Consider the following 16,239-nt stretch of genomic DNA (forward strand, 5'->3'; position numbering starts at 1 on the left):
AATATGCAACAAAGTTTTATTATATAACAACATGCATCATATTAACATGTATAATAACTTGAAACATGATTGTATAATTCATTTGTTTTAATAATTTTTGTTCAACAAACTAAAATTTATTGCAGACTGATATAAACAAAACTAATATATTGTATAAAAAACATTTAAGGAGCACCACGTCATGAAGCGACATCTTCATGGTTACAATGTTGCATTTGAATATTTTGTCTAATAAACAACTTTGCGCTTAAATTGAAAAAAATTATAGAATGTTGTACATAAAGTAGCACTTAACTCAATTTAAAGTAATTTATTGTGAAGGGTAAACGCTACCCCTTAATCTACTCTATCTTGCTCAAATTAATATGGCAAAAAAAGAAAAACAACTAACCTGAATATGAACCATGATCAATGAGAATTTAAATCATGTCACAAGAATATTTGTTTTCCTATATGAACTACATATAAAACTCGAGTAACATCTCTTCAACTAGAGAAGTGAAAACGTGGCATTCCAACACCAAACACACTTGTCGTTTTTCTACTTCATCATCATATTTGGCCCATTTGACTTTTTCTTTATCCATGTCTCTTACAAGAGACTCGAATGTTATCTCTCTTGCATATCCATCTCCATTGATCCAATCCTTTGCTTCTTGCAATAATGCGAAGTTAGAGACACTACCTCCTTCCATAATTCGCTCTATAAAGAACCCTAACAAGACATTTTGAGTCATTATGGATTCAAATTGATTACTAGAAGACATTGTTGCTTTAAACTGTTGAAGCAATGCAGTTGCTTTCTTTCTAGTTTGATTGGATGATTCATCATGTAACAACAAATCAGGCGTTGTAGTTGTAGACTCTGATAATGAAATCCTATCTTCTAATCTGACAGGCCTTAGCTTATTATAATTTGCAAGGCTCTTAACCCTTTGAACCTTGCTCATGACTTTTCGTTTGGTTCCTGTTACATGTACACCATATTTTGCATGTCATTATTCTAAACATATAATAATGAACCTTACAAAATTTTCAAATGTGAACAATAAAATCTTTTATGTTGTTAGTTGGATATATACCATTTATCTAGTATGTTTTATATATTGGTTAGATTAAACGTTTTATGTTATTGTTTTCTATTATATTGAGATAGATTATGTAGAAAAAAGATAGAGTCCAACCTTCCGCATATAAGTGGGAATGTTGGAAAGGTGAAGTAACCTCATCTTCATCATCATCGCATGGAAACTTCATCACTGAAACTGGACTAAATTGCTCTTTCTTCTCACTTTCCTCCTCTTTCTGTCAATTATCACCATCAAGAAATCAACTCTTCAATTTCATATAGAAGACAATATATATATATATATATATATATATATATATATATATATATATATATATATATATATATATATATATAAAAGCAAATCAACCACTAAAGATTTATGGTTATGGTAAGTTACAATTATATTTTAGTAACAAATTAGTATTATCATGCATGGTCAAATGTGGTCAATATAATGTCAAATGAAGTTTAAATCTTAATTAAAAGACAAATCATGATGGTTCCCAAGTAAAGTAAGCAAATCCCAAGATTAGAATTTTGACTTATCAAGGTCAACTCACCACAACACAAATGACACCTGCCCTTAATTACTCGATCAACTTCAAATCTTCTTATCACACTAAAACACCTTGGAATTCCATATTTCCTCAACTTCCCATGTATCTTTTTCATTTCCCATACCATTCTGTTTTTGTTTATATACAATTTATTATTCTTATAGAAATATAACAAATCTTATTCATCAGATATCATGAGGATCGTATACTGAAGAGAGCAGGATATTATGGTGTTCTGTAGCTTTTAACGGCACAGATTAAGTAAAGGAATAACACGTAGTCGGGATCTAAGGCAAATTCCCTAGTTTGTAGATCACGTGCATCAGATGTATATACCAACACATGCAGTTCATAAAAATAAAAAATAAAATAAAAATTATACCGACCCTTCCCAGCTATCTTTACTCCTCCTTCCTCGCTGAAAAAAATTAATGCCTTTTGCCGAAAGTAATAAATAAATAATAATAATTCAAATTTGAATAACTTAAATCTGAGTTTGAATATCAAACGGGAAAATTAATTACATTTCAAATCATTGACAATTACCGTGTAAATTTTGTAAGAAAAGTAACAAATGTTTCATTTTGTTCCAATAAGTGATTAATTTTTAGTTATATTTCTCGTAATTTCTACTGAGATGTGAAATTTTGGAGATGGAAGAAAATCTGCAATTGGTGTAAATTAAAATTTTAAACTGAAATCTGATCAAATGAGTGTAGCGTTATCTACTGTGGGGGTGCGAGGCATGTGATCGATACTCACCTTTGCATTTCCGGTGATAACATCAGAATCGGTGGCGGCGGTTGCTACGCCAGATTTCATTCCGTTTGCTGTATTCTTCTTTTCCGTTGTGTGCTGCTCACATTCCACGACGTTGTTTATTGCTACATTGATCTTCGAAGAACTGTTTGTTGTAGAACAAACGGAGGTGGTGGTAAAGTAGCTATCCGACGAGGCGGAGTTGTTGCTGTTACTTGTGGAGGTGTTCACCTCCGCCGAAGTAGTGGTGGCAGCGGTTGAAACTTTAGACGGCGGACGTAGGACGTTTTTCTTCTTATTCTTCTCTTTGACAGGTTCGTCTAACGAATTCAACCTTTTGTTGAACTCTTTGTTATGACGATCGATAGTTCTCTTCCAGTTCGATAGCTTCCGAGACAGATTCTTCGGTAGGAAATTAGCTTTCGCACGCTTACCAGAACCGGAGAACTGGAAGTGTTTAAAAACATTAACCACAGCGGCGGAAGCTTTTTGCAGCACCGACGAGGATTTTGATTTGCTTCTGAGAAACTTTTTTTTCGTTGGCCGAAGATTAATATGTTTATTAAGATCGATTTCAATAAGGTAACGAACCTTGGTGCAACATGGCCGGCGCGGATACGACCTGAAGCCATTAGAAGAACACGAACTAAGATCATCGATCAGATAATCCTTGAGCAATACAGACTTCGGCAATGGCACCTTCACTAACCTTGAATCGTTAGAAAACGAAGTTCTTGGTGCAGCCATTGTTGGTCTAGGATCCGAATTAGTGTGGTGAAAACCTAAAATTTAATCAGGGGTTTTGATTATAGATTGAGATTTGAGACCCTTCCTAAAGTGTATGGGCGAAAATGTGAGATAAAATAAAAACCGGTGGGGTGTAAGAGAGATCTAGGTAGCTTCTGATTGAAGATCTCAAGAATGGAATATCAGAAGCATCAGTGATGGAGAGAAGAGATCACAAAGAGATTGCTTGAATACTGCTTCTGAAAATAGGGAGTTGGCTTCTTGTTTGAATATTAAGTTTACTTATTTTAATCCAGTCAAAACAATATTGGGTAATGATAGCTTTGGTCCTTTATCTTTTGTTTGGTTCAAAATCAAAATGAATGATGTTTACCTATTTATATGATCTTGCAATAATTTATTTATTTATTTTTTGACAAAAATAGATAATTAAGGGTGATGCGACACACATCTCTTGGAGGTATTCTGAACTGCTGCTTCAACGGGGATATGAGATTACAGAGCAAAGTCGTTAGAACCGCCCTATGGACTGTGCCCAGGGAGTAGGCTTCGACGATCAAGTTAGACCGGTTGGTAGATGTGACATGGTTCATCCTAGCTGGAGAGAACCATCTTGGTGTTGGGGGTAGTGTATGGATATGACGGTTGAAGGTGGAAAGTGGTGGAAGAGCCCAAAGGGAAGGTCTTCGGGAAAGCTCCCTCTCCATGGAGGAGGTACTGTTCACTTTATAAGGAACAATTAGGCTAAGGGGAATTGGGTTTGGCCTTAGGCTAACCCAATTCAGACCCAACTACCAAGGAGTCGGGCAAGGTCGTCCGGGGACGCTAGGCGTGACCGGGAGGTGCGCACCAGGCAAGGCTGGCAGGCAAGCGCCAGACAAGACTGACATGAGAGCGTTAGGGAGTACTGGCACTGAAGTGCTAGACAAGGCTAGCAGGAGAGCACCAGGCATGGCTGGCGCGCCAGAGCTACCTAGGCCATGTGTAACATCCTAAAATTTTGACAACATTTTCATTTTTAAAACCATCACAAAATCCATAATTCACACAAAATATAGTTCCAAAGCCATATATATAAATCAGAGTAGTATCCCAAAATCATAAGCCAAATAAATATCCAGGATGATGTGCATAATCACGCATTCGCTTTGCTCCTATCCTCTGATGTATCTAAAACCATAACATCAAACGATAAGCCAAAACTTAGTGAGTTCCCCCAAAATACCACTACACAAACATATAACAACATGCATACTGGGTCCACAACCATCAGATTGGATTACCCCTGAGCCCACATCATAAGTTTGGATTGCCTTCCTGGCCCACAGCTCATGTCTGGATTGCTCCCGCGCCCACAACATAAGTCTGGATTGCCCTCCCGGCCCACAACTTATGTCTAGATTGCTCCTAGGTTTGTTGGATTCGACATAGAGCAATATTGCCTCAAACCAACCGCACTATGTTGACATATGCAACAGATAAACATATAACCAACAAACAGATAATCATGCAGATCTACCAGTCTAGAAGAACACTACAACATAACAACATCTTATATACCAGGATACATCATACAACCTAGTGGGCCGACATTGGTGCCTTTGACCCACGAGTATAGTGAGGAAAACTCACCTCAAAATCTTAATGATAGCTGAACTGATCACTGCTCCAAACACTGGCTTTAAAAGTCGCATGCACAACTCACATGGACCAAGCCTCAATCCACTACTCAAAATACCCCAAATGACTTCAAGTCAAACATGGTAGAAGTTAACGGTCAACAGTTAAAAGTCAAAGGTCAACCTCCAGCTAGTTGCCACGCCATGACCGTTAAACGAAAAAGCAGACGAGTTCTTACCAAGTCGCCACGCCGTGGGGACTGGTCTGGACAAATTAATCCATTAAGCCATTTTCCTACAACTCCAAGAGCTCCAAAGCTCAGATCTGGCCCTTCTCATGGTCTTGATGGATAAAGCTTTCGACTTTATCCATTTAGACACCCCGATAAGTCAAAATCCCAAACCCTAATTCCTTAAAGGTAACTAAATGCATAAAGTCACTTATTAAGCACCCAATCTCTAGAGTTGCTCACCCGAAGTTTCTAGAATGGTTTCCTACACCTAATAAGCCATAAAAACTGTAGCTTTATGAACATGCATGACCAATGCATGTCTCTTCCATTTTAGGTCAAAAGCATGGCAGTAAGGAACTCAAGCTTGGGCATGGGACCAAAAACTCCATAGATCCTCAGATCTGGAACATATGACACTAAAATGACCACATGGATCCATAAGGTTGCCAACTTTATGAGATCCAACCTTCCAATTTCTCACACCATGAAGATTAAGGGACAAAAGGGCTATATCTAGAGACAAGTAACACAAAGATTGGATCTTATGCTGAAACAAAGCCCAAGGGTGTCTTCTTCTTTTTCTTCAAAACACCACCAAACACACAAAAACTAAAAGGTTAACAATGGAGGCTAGGGTTTTCTCTTGGAGGCTGAGGGAGAGTGATTGAGGCTGAGGGTGGGCAACCCTAGCCATCACATTCCCTTAAATAGGGGCTCACCCCCACATTAGGGGTTTCCATTAAAAAAGGGGCACTCGTGGTGAATAGATGCCACGCCGTGACACTAGTTTAGTGCCCACAAAATTTTGGCCTTGTCCATGCCGTGGGACTCCATCACCGCGTCGTGACCACCAGAAATCTAACATCCAAAATATTAAATTACTTAAAAGAAACATACCCGAAACTTAGCGTTACAATTCTCGTCCACTTGAATCAGACTTCATCCTCGAAGTCCTCAGCTGTAAATAACTCTGGGTAGTGCTGCCGCATCTTTGCCTCAGGTTCGCAAGTCTACTCGAAACCGTTTCGATGCTGCCATTGAACCTTGACTAATGGTACCAAATTGTTGCGCAAGGCCTTCTTCTTCCTGTCTAGAATCGCTATCGGTCTCTCCACATAATTCAGACGCTCGTCAACCTGAATGTCATCCAAAGGGATCACCACAGCATTGTCAACCACACATTTCCGGAGCTAAGAAACATGGAAGGTGTTATGAATTTGACTAAGCTCCTCAGACAAATCCAATCAATAGGCCAAATTCCCTACTCTGACTACCACCCATAATGGTTTGATAAATCGTGGCCCCAATTTTCCCCTTTTCCTGAAGCGAATAACGCCTTTTCAAGGTGATTCATTCAGCAATACCATATCCCCAACCTGGAACTCCAACTTGGGTTGCCGTTTATTGGCGTAACTATTCTATCGTCTCTGAGCTACTTGCAACCTATGCTTGATCTACTGAATAAGATCTGTAGTCTGAAGGGCCACCTCAGTCCTCCCAATGACCCTGTGGCTGACCTCTCTCCAAAAACCTGGTGTATGACACTTCCTTCCATAAAGAAGCTTGAAAGGCGGTGCACCAATACTAGAATGATAACTATTGTTGTAAGAGAGCTCAACTAGGGGAAGGTAGGAATCCCAACTCCCACCAAAATCGACGACACAAGCCCTCAACATATCCTCGAGCGTCTGAATGGTCCGCTCACTCTGTCCATCAGTATGAGGGTGATAAGCAGTGCTGAAATGCAGTCTAGTACCCAGCTCCTCGTGAAACTTCTGCAAAAACTGGGAAGTGAACCGTACATCGCGATCAGATACAATAGAGACTGGTACACCGTGGCGAGCGAAAATATCGCGCACATACACGTCGACCAACTTTTCGGCCGAATAACTCTCTCGAATAGTGAGGAAATGGCCACTCTTGGTCAGTGGGTCCACGATAACCCAAATCGCATCAAATCCCTTGGTCGTCCTTGACAGCTTGGTGATGAAATCCATAGTGATCTGTTCCCATTTCCATATGGGAACCTCCAATGTCTGCAACTTGCTATGCAATCGCTAAGGCTCAGCCTTAACCATCCGACATGTCAAGCATCTCTCCACGTACCATGCAATCTCCCTCTTCATGCATGGCCACCAATAACTATGAATCAAGTATCGATACATATTTATAGTTCAAGGGTGAATCGAGAACCTGGACTTATGAGCCTCCTACAATACTATCTGCCGAATTCCTCCAAAAAATAGCACCCATAACCGACCGCACCGGGTCAAAAGTCCGTGACTATCGGTTAAAAATCTGTCAATCTCACCTCTGATCCTCTCTTGCTTCTAATTCTCCCTCTTGAACCCATCGACATGAGCCTCCCTGATCAGATCCAAAAGTGGGGAGTCGATGGTCATCCTCGAATAGTTCTCTCAGATAGGAGTACTAGCCGCCTTGTAACTCAAAGCGTTGGCGACCACATTGGCCTTCCGTGGATGATAGAGAATCTCACAAGCATAATCCTTGACCACGTCAAGCCATCTACACTGCCTCTGTAAGGTCACACCTTATGATCTGATGAGTCAAACACTCTACACATCTGTCAGTGTTAATGTCTACAACACCGACAACGCCATCGTATTAAGTCTATTAGCGTCAGCGCTTAGTATAGTTATTCTATTATAATCTTTTGTATATTAGGTAATGATATAGATAAGTATAGAATAGATAGCAGATCCGATTACCTTGTGATAAGGAGCGGTTCTTAGTATAGATTAGACGCAATCCCTTCAATCAAGGGATATATATATATATATATATATATATATATATATATATATATATATATATATATATATATATATTAGTATATAATCAACATTAGGGTAAACCCTAATGTTGAGTTCGTCTTGGTGATCGTATTTGTGACAACCCGTCTTCTTGGTGAAGACAAAACTGTAACGCCCAGTTTTGAAAGTACTCGATTGTGGTCTCGGAGGCCAAAGGGGAGGGACGATTCGGTCTTTTATGGGTCTCGGGTTTATTCGTAAGGTTTTAGGCTTGGGGGCATGACTAAGAGCGTAGGGTTTCCCGCCACCTTTTCGTGGATATAAAGTTCGTCGGAAACGGACTTGGAACGAAGAAGTTATAGCACTTTGAAGTTATTAGCATAAATGGTCCCTAATGGAAATGTTTGACAAGTAAGTCCCATGCATGCAAGGAATGCATGCACGTGTCCGGCTGGGTACACCCATCGTAAGCTGGGTTACGTCGAGCGTATAAATGAGAATGGTTGCGGGTGCGGAGGGGCGTACGCCCAACGTACGCTCAGAGTCACAAAACCCTATTTTTTTGGGTATGTCACTATATAAAGAACATTATGCCCTAGATATCAGCCTCCCTCTCATCTTTAGACAACCACCACAAAACCCTAAACCACCTTTGAGTGTCCTTGGAGCTTTGGAGGCCATTAGAGAGCATTTTGGAGTTTTGAAGCCATTTTCCAAGCAAGTGAAGAGCATAGCAAGGTGGTGGATAAAAAGGAGAAGTAGTAGATCCAAGTTTGTGGTTCCATTTCAAATCACCTTGAGGTATAAAGCCTTGAACTTTCCTCAAGTATGCTTAGATCTAGTGTTGTATGGTTTTGGAGTCTTTTTTGGTCCCAAGATTAGAGCTTTATGGTTCAAATCCGACTCCTAGGCTTAGAGTTGCCATTCTTTGTGCTAAATGAGTCCCTAAGGCAGAAAGTTGCCATCTTGAATGTCTTAATGGGTTCATGCATGAGATCTAGCCATTTCCATGGAAGTATGTTGTCACATTTCAAGTTTGGGCTCATTTGGTGGGTTGCAAGCCACCAAGTAAGCGACTTTATGGATTAAGATGTTGAAAAGGACTTGGATATGTGATTATAGCTTCTGGATTAGAGTATTAAACACTTAATGGGAAAAGTGACTTAACAGAGGAGTACGCTAGGCGTACATGCAGGTACGCGCAACGTACACCCCATTCAGCCAATACGCTTAGCGTACAGAAGAGTACGCCTCGCGTACTCATCTGTTATGGGCTTGGTGTGTTTTGGGCCTCGGGTTGGGCCAAGCAGTGGACTTTGGGTCTTTGGGCCTTAGTGGGCCATCAGAAGTCAGATGTTTTGGGCCAAGAATATGTTTGGGCTTAGGGTAAGGCCCATTAGAGGGATTGGGCCCAATTTAGTAAGTTAGGCCATTAGTGGGCCACTATTGGGCTTGGGAAGCCTACCTAGTGTTGGGCCTTTTATATTATGGTTTTGGGCCTTAGATATGGACCAAGTTGGACTAGGGGTAAAAATGGTCATTTTACCCTAATAAGGATTATTGGTTTAGGGCTAAGTGTATTTTGGTACTGATAGCTCGAGGAGCCGAAGGAGCAGCAGTTCAGGGAATTGCCAGTTAGCAATCAGAGGTTTATCTGCGAGATTTCAGCAGTACGAGGTGAGTCTCCTCATTGTGTGCATGGGTCTACGACCACAATGTCGACCCATTATGTTTGTGTATAGTAGGAAGACCCGGGGGTTAGCCCTAGGCATTTTATGATATATGTTCCGGATTACGATCCGATGCCGGGCGAGGCCCGAGGTATGTTAGTATGCTAGAGGTCTTTGTGATTCTTGCATGTGTCGGTAGTATGTTTCCAGACTAGGGTCCGATGCCGGGGTAAGCCCGAGGAATGTTATATGTTGCATAGTAGATTATACTTGTTGTCTTTGTGATACATGTATGTGCCTGGTAGGGAGGTGAGTGTGGGCGAGGTCCCGTATCTCACCACTAGCTGAGTACGAACAGGGTTCCGTATCTCATTATTAGCAGAGTAGGGTCGAGGCCCGGGATAGGAGAGAGGTGAGTGTGGGTGGGGGCCCGTATCTCACCATTAACAGGAGCGTGGGCGGGGTTCCACGACTCATCAGTAGCGAAACAGGGGAGAGGCCCAAGTTAGGCGAGGCCTTAGAACAGGAACACAACAGAGTATGTTTGCTTATTGTGCTAGTATGTTTATGTGATTGTATATGTATAGCAGGCGGGGCCCGGAGACAGGCGAGGCCTAATAGAAACAGATTTGTATACCGGGCGAGACTCGATGCCAGGCGGGGCCCGATGCCGGGCAAGTCCCGATGCAGCGGGCAGGGGACCAATATGTGGTTATGTGTATGGTATGTGGTAGGTTGGGGAACTCACTAAGCTTCGTGCTTACGGTTTTCAGTTTTGGTTTCAGGTACTTCCGGTAGCGGAGGGAAGAGCTCGGGATGACTGCATCGCACACACCATGATGTTTAGCCTGGGATGTTTTACTCTGATTTTTTATATGGAACTATTATGACAATGTTTTGATAATTTATGGTTTTATTAATGTATTAAAATGAAGTTTTTGGTCTTGATTTTTGGGATGTTACAAAAACCCTTTCTTGGTGAAAGACAATTTGGAGAACTCACTGTGTTATTTAATTTTTGTTCTTTGTTTTGTTAGATTAAGTTTTACTTTCGTTCTTTATACTTGAAGTGTATCTGATCGATACGAACCTTCAATTGGTATCTGAGCGCGTTTTCCATAAACTCATGTAATCATGTCGACTTTCAATAATTCCAAATCATTTGGTCTCAACAAAATTCCTCCCTTCGATGAACACAACTTTGCCATGTGGAAAACCAAGGCTACGGTGGTTCTTGAAACCATGGATTATGAGATGCACAAAATTGTTGAAGAAGGTCCTTACGTTCCCATGTACCAACCTATGGCCAACAATGCTCCAGTTGGTCCCTTGAAGCAAAAACCAGAGACTAGCTATGATGACGATGACAAGAGGCTGATCAATGTTGATGTTAAAGCCAAGGCAACAATAGGAAACTATCTTCCCTATCACGTGTACCATCTAGTGTAGAATTGTGAATCAGTCCAAGAGATGATGGATACGCTGACAATGGCTTATGAAGGCACTGTGGAAGTTCAAGCCACAACCATCAACAACCTCAATCGAAGATATGTGCATTTCTTTGCTCAACAAGGTGAGTCTTTATCCCAAAACTTTAATAGGTTTAACTGTTTGGTTAATGATATGCGCAGGATGAGAATCGTCAAACACTCCTCTCAGTTGGTACTAAAGTTCCTGGAATCTCTTGGGAAAAGATGGGAACATCACGCTGATGTTCTTAAGAATGGTGAAAAGATCAATGACATGGATCTGATCTCCTTGTTTGGTAATCCGCGAAATTACGAAGAGACCAAAGCTCTTCGTGAAGAAATCATGAAGGACTTAAGCAAAGAAAAGTCTATTGCCCTGGTGTCTCGAAAGGAAGTAATGAAGCACATCAACGACCCCGACAACTCAGATCAGGGTGAAGAGAGTGATGAAAATCTCACTATTGAACTTGTTGCCAGCGCTGCTCTTATTGTCAAACGTTATGAAGAAAGCAAAGCAAATGGGGTTCGAAGAGCTTAGTTTAAAGGAAGCAGTTCAGCAAGGAGATTAACATTGGAGAAGAGAAACTCAGGTAATTGCTTTAATTGTGGAAGCCCTGATCATTTTTCCAGAGACTGTAAGGAGAAGAAAGAAGCCCAAAGTCTTGAGAACTATGAAGCCTTGTACAAGAAGTTGGTGGCCCACTTGAAGTAGGAGAACATCTCTCTGCCAAAAGATTTCATTGAAAAACAAGAGGATCGTGAATAATGGGTGGAAGAAGAGGAGACATCTGAAGACGAGGGACTGAATGTTAAGGGTCTAATGACTCTTATCAACGATTCTACTGATGACATGTGTGATGTTGATACTTCTCACGTTGTCCAAAAATCAAGTCTGAATCTAGAACATACTTGGTACTTAGACAACGGATGCTCTAGACACATGATCGGTCACAAGTCCGTGTTAACATATTTTATGAAGAGAGATAGTCCAAAGGTGGTTTTTGGCGACAAAAATGAAGAAGCCATCACATGACTTGGAACCTTTGAGTGCAGGGCATTCAAGCTGAAGGAGATGTTTCTTGTCAAAGGTCTAAAAAACAATCACATCTCCATCAGTAAACTTTGTGACGCTGGTTATAAAGTTCTTTTTGATCGCCATGAGGGAAATGTGTTCGATTCTAAAAACAAAATTGTGCTGATTTCACTCAGAGACAACAATGTTTATATGGCTTGATTTTGTTCGTTTAAGACATTTCTAATTTAGTTTTACTTTATGCTTCGCTTCTTTTAAACTGATGAACATAAGCTGCTATTTTTTATATTATTAGCTATAACTTTCTGCTTTAAAAATTGTTTTTAACTTTTATTTTACCAAAGGAGTATACATTGTACATATACATTTTGCTACTAACATTGCCAGTGTTCGTTCTTCTCTTTCCTCTGTATGTGTCAGGACGTTCTGTCTCCATCTCGACATTGAACTTTGTAACGCCCGCAGATTCGGGCTAGTCAATTTAAAGATAATAAGCGTTAAAAAAATATTTTTGGATAGAAGATTATTTAGAATTAATAATCTTAACCAAAGTGTAGTATATGTCACAAGGATTCCATACATATAAAGAACGTTGAAATCCGACTTAAAACGAAGAAGTTATGACTCGTCGAAGTTTTGCGACAAAACCGACACGGCACCGCGTATCGTAAAAAGTGAATTTTTGATAAACTACTTTTTAGCCTTAGTGATCTAAATGAAAGTTGTAGTATACGTTAAACCGAGAATGTACATAAAAAGAACGTCTAAATTTGACTTTGTTAGAGGAAGTTATGATTTTTCTTAGATTTTGCAGAGTAGTATACAACCTGGAAATCGAATTTTAGATCGATCGATTTGTAGCCGATACAACCTAAATGAGAATTAAAGATCTCATTAATAGGAGCTCAATGATATAAAGACAGTCGAAAACGGATTTCGGATGACAAAGGTATGAATTTTTAACAGACTTTAACTGTCTAAGCCTGTTAAAATATAACTTTAAAAATAAATTCAAAATTAACCGACAGAGTCTAAACGAAAGTTGTAGACCACGTCGATACCTACGCGTGAGTTAGTTTTTGGAGATAATTAGTAAAAAACGAAGCCCGTATGCGAAAGTTATGGATTTTAGAAGATAATTAGTTTTTGGAGTAACCAGCGAGTGACACGTGGCGCGATCTGAGCCACTGCTTCTTCTGAAACTCCCGCATATTCATACTAGTCAACTTAGAGACAATAAGAGTCAAAAATGACTTTTTGATAGAAGATTATTGAATAAATAATCTTCACTAAGTTATAGTATATGTCACAAGGGTTCCATACATATAAAGAACGCCGAAATCCGAGTTATAACGAAGAAGTTATGACCCGTTGAAGTTTTACGGCAAAACTGGCACGATACTGCGTAACGTAAAAAGTGAATTTTTGATAAACTAATTTTTAGCTTTAGCGATCAAAATGAAAGTCGTAGCATACGTTAAACTGAAAACGTGCATAAAAAGAACATCCAAATCTGACTTCGTATGAGGAAGTTATGATTTTTCTAAGATTTAGCATAACAGTGCACATCCCGGAATTCGAATTTTAGATCAATCAATTTTTAGCCGATACAACCTAAATGAGAATTGAAGATCTCATTAATATGAGCTCAACGATAAAAAGACAGTCGAAAACGGAGTCCGTATGTAGAAGTTATGAATTTTACACGGTCGTTAAACAATGTAATCTTCTCATACTATTAAATTTAAAATTGGTCGATAATTAGCCGACATAGTCTAAACGAAAGTTGTAGAGTACGTCTCCGCCTATGCGCGGATATAAATAACGTCAAAAACGGAACTCGTATGCAAAAGTTACGAAATTTAGAAGTCGGAAGGGTGCTGTTGCGAAGTGGGTGACGTGACCCGATCTGAGCCATTGCTTTCTCTCCATGCCTTGCCACCAGATGGTGACATGTGGCACCAACTCGACGAGTTTGAACCAATTCTAGCCTATAAATACCATGCGAGAGTGCCTTCATTTTTCACACCAAAACCCTTTCACTTCTCTCTCTAACTTCTCTCTAAGCCTCCCAAAGCCCTAGTACCCTCAAGGTGCTAGAGGAAAAGCCCCGGAGTGCTAGAAGGCTCCAAGAAGAAGACCTTTCGGCTTGGAAGTTCTGCCCACGCAGGGCCCGGTTCCTAGCCAAACCTCCCAATAAGTGAGTTATGCTTACCCTATTTAAGTATACCTTATGTTTAAGTTCAATATCGTTATTATGAACTTATAAACAATAAATATATTATAAAATATAATATATAAAGTGTTATTATAATATTTTTTAACTACTCGCGGTACGGGGAATCTGGTTTGAAGGGCCTCATAGGGTTGTTGGATTTCAGAACAACTATAATGCAAAAATGGTCCTGCCCTCTCGTGTTTCATGTCTGGCCCCTGTCTGTACATAGTGGTTGAAAAGTATTGTTTAACACTTATAAAATAATAATGCTCGTAATTACTCGTGATAAATATTAGACTAAGATCTAGTGGTAATAATACTAGGTTTCGTCGAAGGAAATTATATTGAAGCGAAGCGCTGTCCAAGTTGGAATCACCACTTTAACAAGTGAGTGCATAGTCCTTTTCATGAACATGATTTTAATACAAGTATTGATTAAAGTATTAAATATATGTTTGTGTGTGAAATACTTTTTACTGCCTGAAATACGTGTCAGGAGTGTGTCTGATAATATATGATGATTTGAGATACAGAGTAAACCTAAATTAATTAAGACGAATATTGGGTAGTATCTTCTTATGAGTATGAGTGAGATTTATACGAAGGGTAGAACTTTAAAATTTGTCATCGATCCGAGAGCATGGATTAGACATAGTCATTTGTCCTTAGTCCGAGAGTATGGAGAGGACATAGTTATTTTTCATTAATCCGAGAGCATGGTTAGATATAGTCATTTGTCATTAGTCCGAGAGTATGGAGAGGACATATGTATTTGTCATTAAAACTAGCTAGAGGGAAATGCCTTGAAATTAGTCATAGTATGAAAAGATAAGAAAAACGGATAAACATCTATAAAAGAATGGTTATATGATAAGTGCGAAAGGACTAATTTATCCTAGGAAAATAAGATTTAAAGAATAGAAATCATTTCAAAAGAAATGATAAAACTATCATAAAAGTATAAAAGCATAAAAACCTGTCAACTCATCAACATTATGTTGACGTTTTTAAAACCCATGAATTCTCAGGGAAATGAGTAGCATAGGTATTGGAGTGTTACATGATGACATCACGTGGATGATAGAAGTTTAAATGTTCTCCTATTGTTTAGTTTATAATTAGGAAGTGTGCTTGGATATCAAACAATGTAACCTATTATTACTAATAAATAAGTGAAATGTTTATGTTATATTTGTGTATATTATTCAATATACCTCCATCCATGGTCCAACGTCCTAACTGTAACACCCAACCAATCATGTATTTTCCTTCTTGCCTCAAAGTATTTATGAAACATCCCAAAAATACATACCAAAAATTTCTTTTTAAAATCATTTATATCAAAACCATAAGTCATCCATCATCATACAGAAAACCATAAATCGTGTATCTCAAAACATCGTGTCAAAATACTGTATCAAAATCATATGAAAATATCAGAGTTTAAACATCCCAGGCTGAAGCTGTGGTGTGTGCCATGCGATCATCCCGAGCCCTTACCCTTTCTAGTGGAAGTACCTGAAACCAAAACTGAAAACTGTAAGCACAAAGCTAAGTGAGTTCCCCAAACTACCACATACCATACAAATATCATGCAACTAGGAGATACGAGCCCCACCCACTCTCATGGAGATTCGGGCCCCGCCCACACTCCACTGTCTAGGTGATTCGGGCCCCGCCCACACTCCGCTACTAACATGCATACAAGTATCACACAGACAACAAGTATATCTACCAAACAATCACATATCTATACTCAAATAATACTATTAGCATCGGGCCCCGCCCACTCTAAGCTACTATGAGATTCGGGCCCCGCCCACACTCAGCTACTAACATATCACATATACGGGCCAACCTTGGTGCCGTAGACCCGTTCCTACTGAAGGAAACTCACCTCGCAAGAATGACTACTGAAAACTCGAGTGAGGAATCCCTGTCTGCTGCTCCGGCAACTCTACGGCTATCAATTCCATAATAACACTTAATCAGAATATGCTAATCCTCTCTTAGGGTAAAATGACCATTTTATCCCTGGTCAAAGTCAAAGTCAAAGTCAAAGTCATGGTCAACTCCCAGTCAACCCAA

The 16,239-nt window shown here is 39.6% G+C and overlaps 1 protein-coding gene across 1 annotated transcript; it reads right to left on the minus strand.

Moving 5' to 3' along the window:
• Positions 1 to 289: 289 nt before the first annotated feature.
• On the minus strand, positions 290 to 3,361 carry LOC145162208 (uncharacterized). The gene is made up of 3 exons (XM_079081419.1): positions 2,392 to 3,361; positions 1,185 to 1,305; positions 290 to 967 (listed from the first exon to the last, which is right to left on the minus strand). The coding sequence occupies exons 1-3, from the start codon at positions 3,133 to 3,135 to the stop codon at positions 459 to 461; spliced, it is 1,374 nt and encodes a 457-aa protein (XP_078937545.1). The 5' UTR covers positions 3,136 to 3,361; the 3' UTR covers positions 290 to 458.
• Between the last annotated feature and the right edge of the window lie 12,878 nt (positions 3,362 to 16,239).

The sequence above is a fragment of the Lactuca virosa genome, chromosome 3 (genome assembly GCF_052849685.1).
Source record: "Lactuca virosa cultivar CGN04683 chromosome 3, Lactuca_virosa_CGN04683_v6, whole genome shotgun sequence".
Classification (NCBI taxonomy): Eukaryota; Viridiplantae; Streptophyta; class Magnoliopsida; order Asterales; family Asteraceae; genus Lactuca; species Lactuca virosa.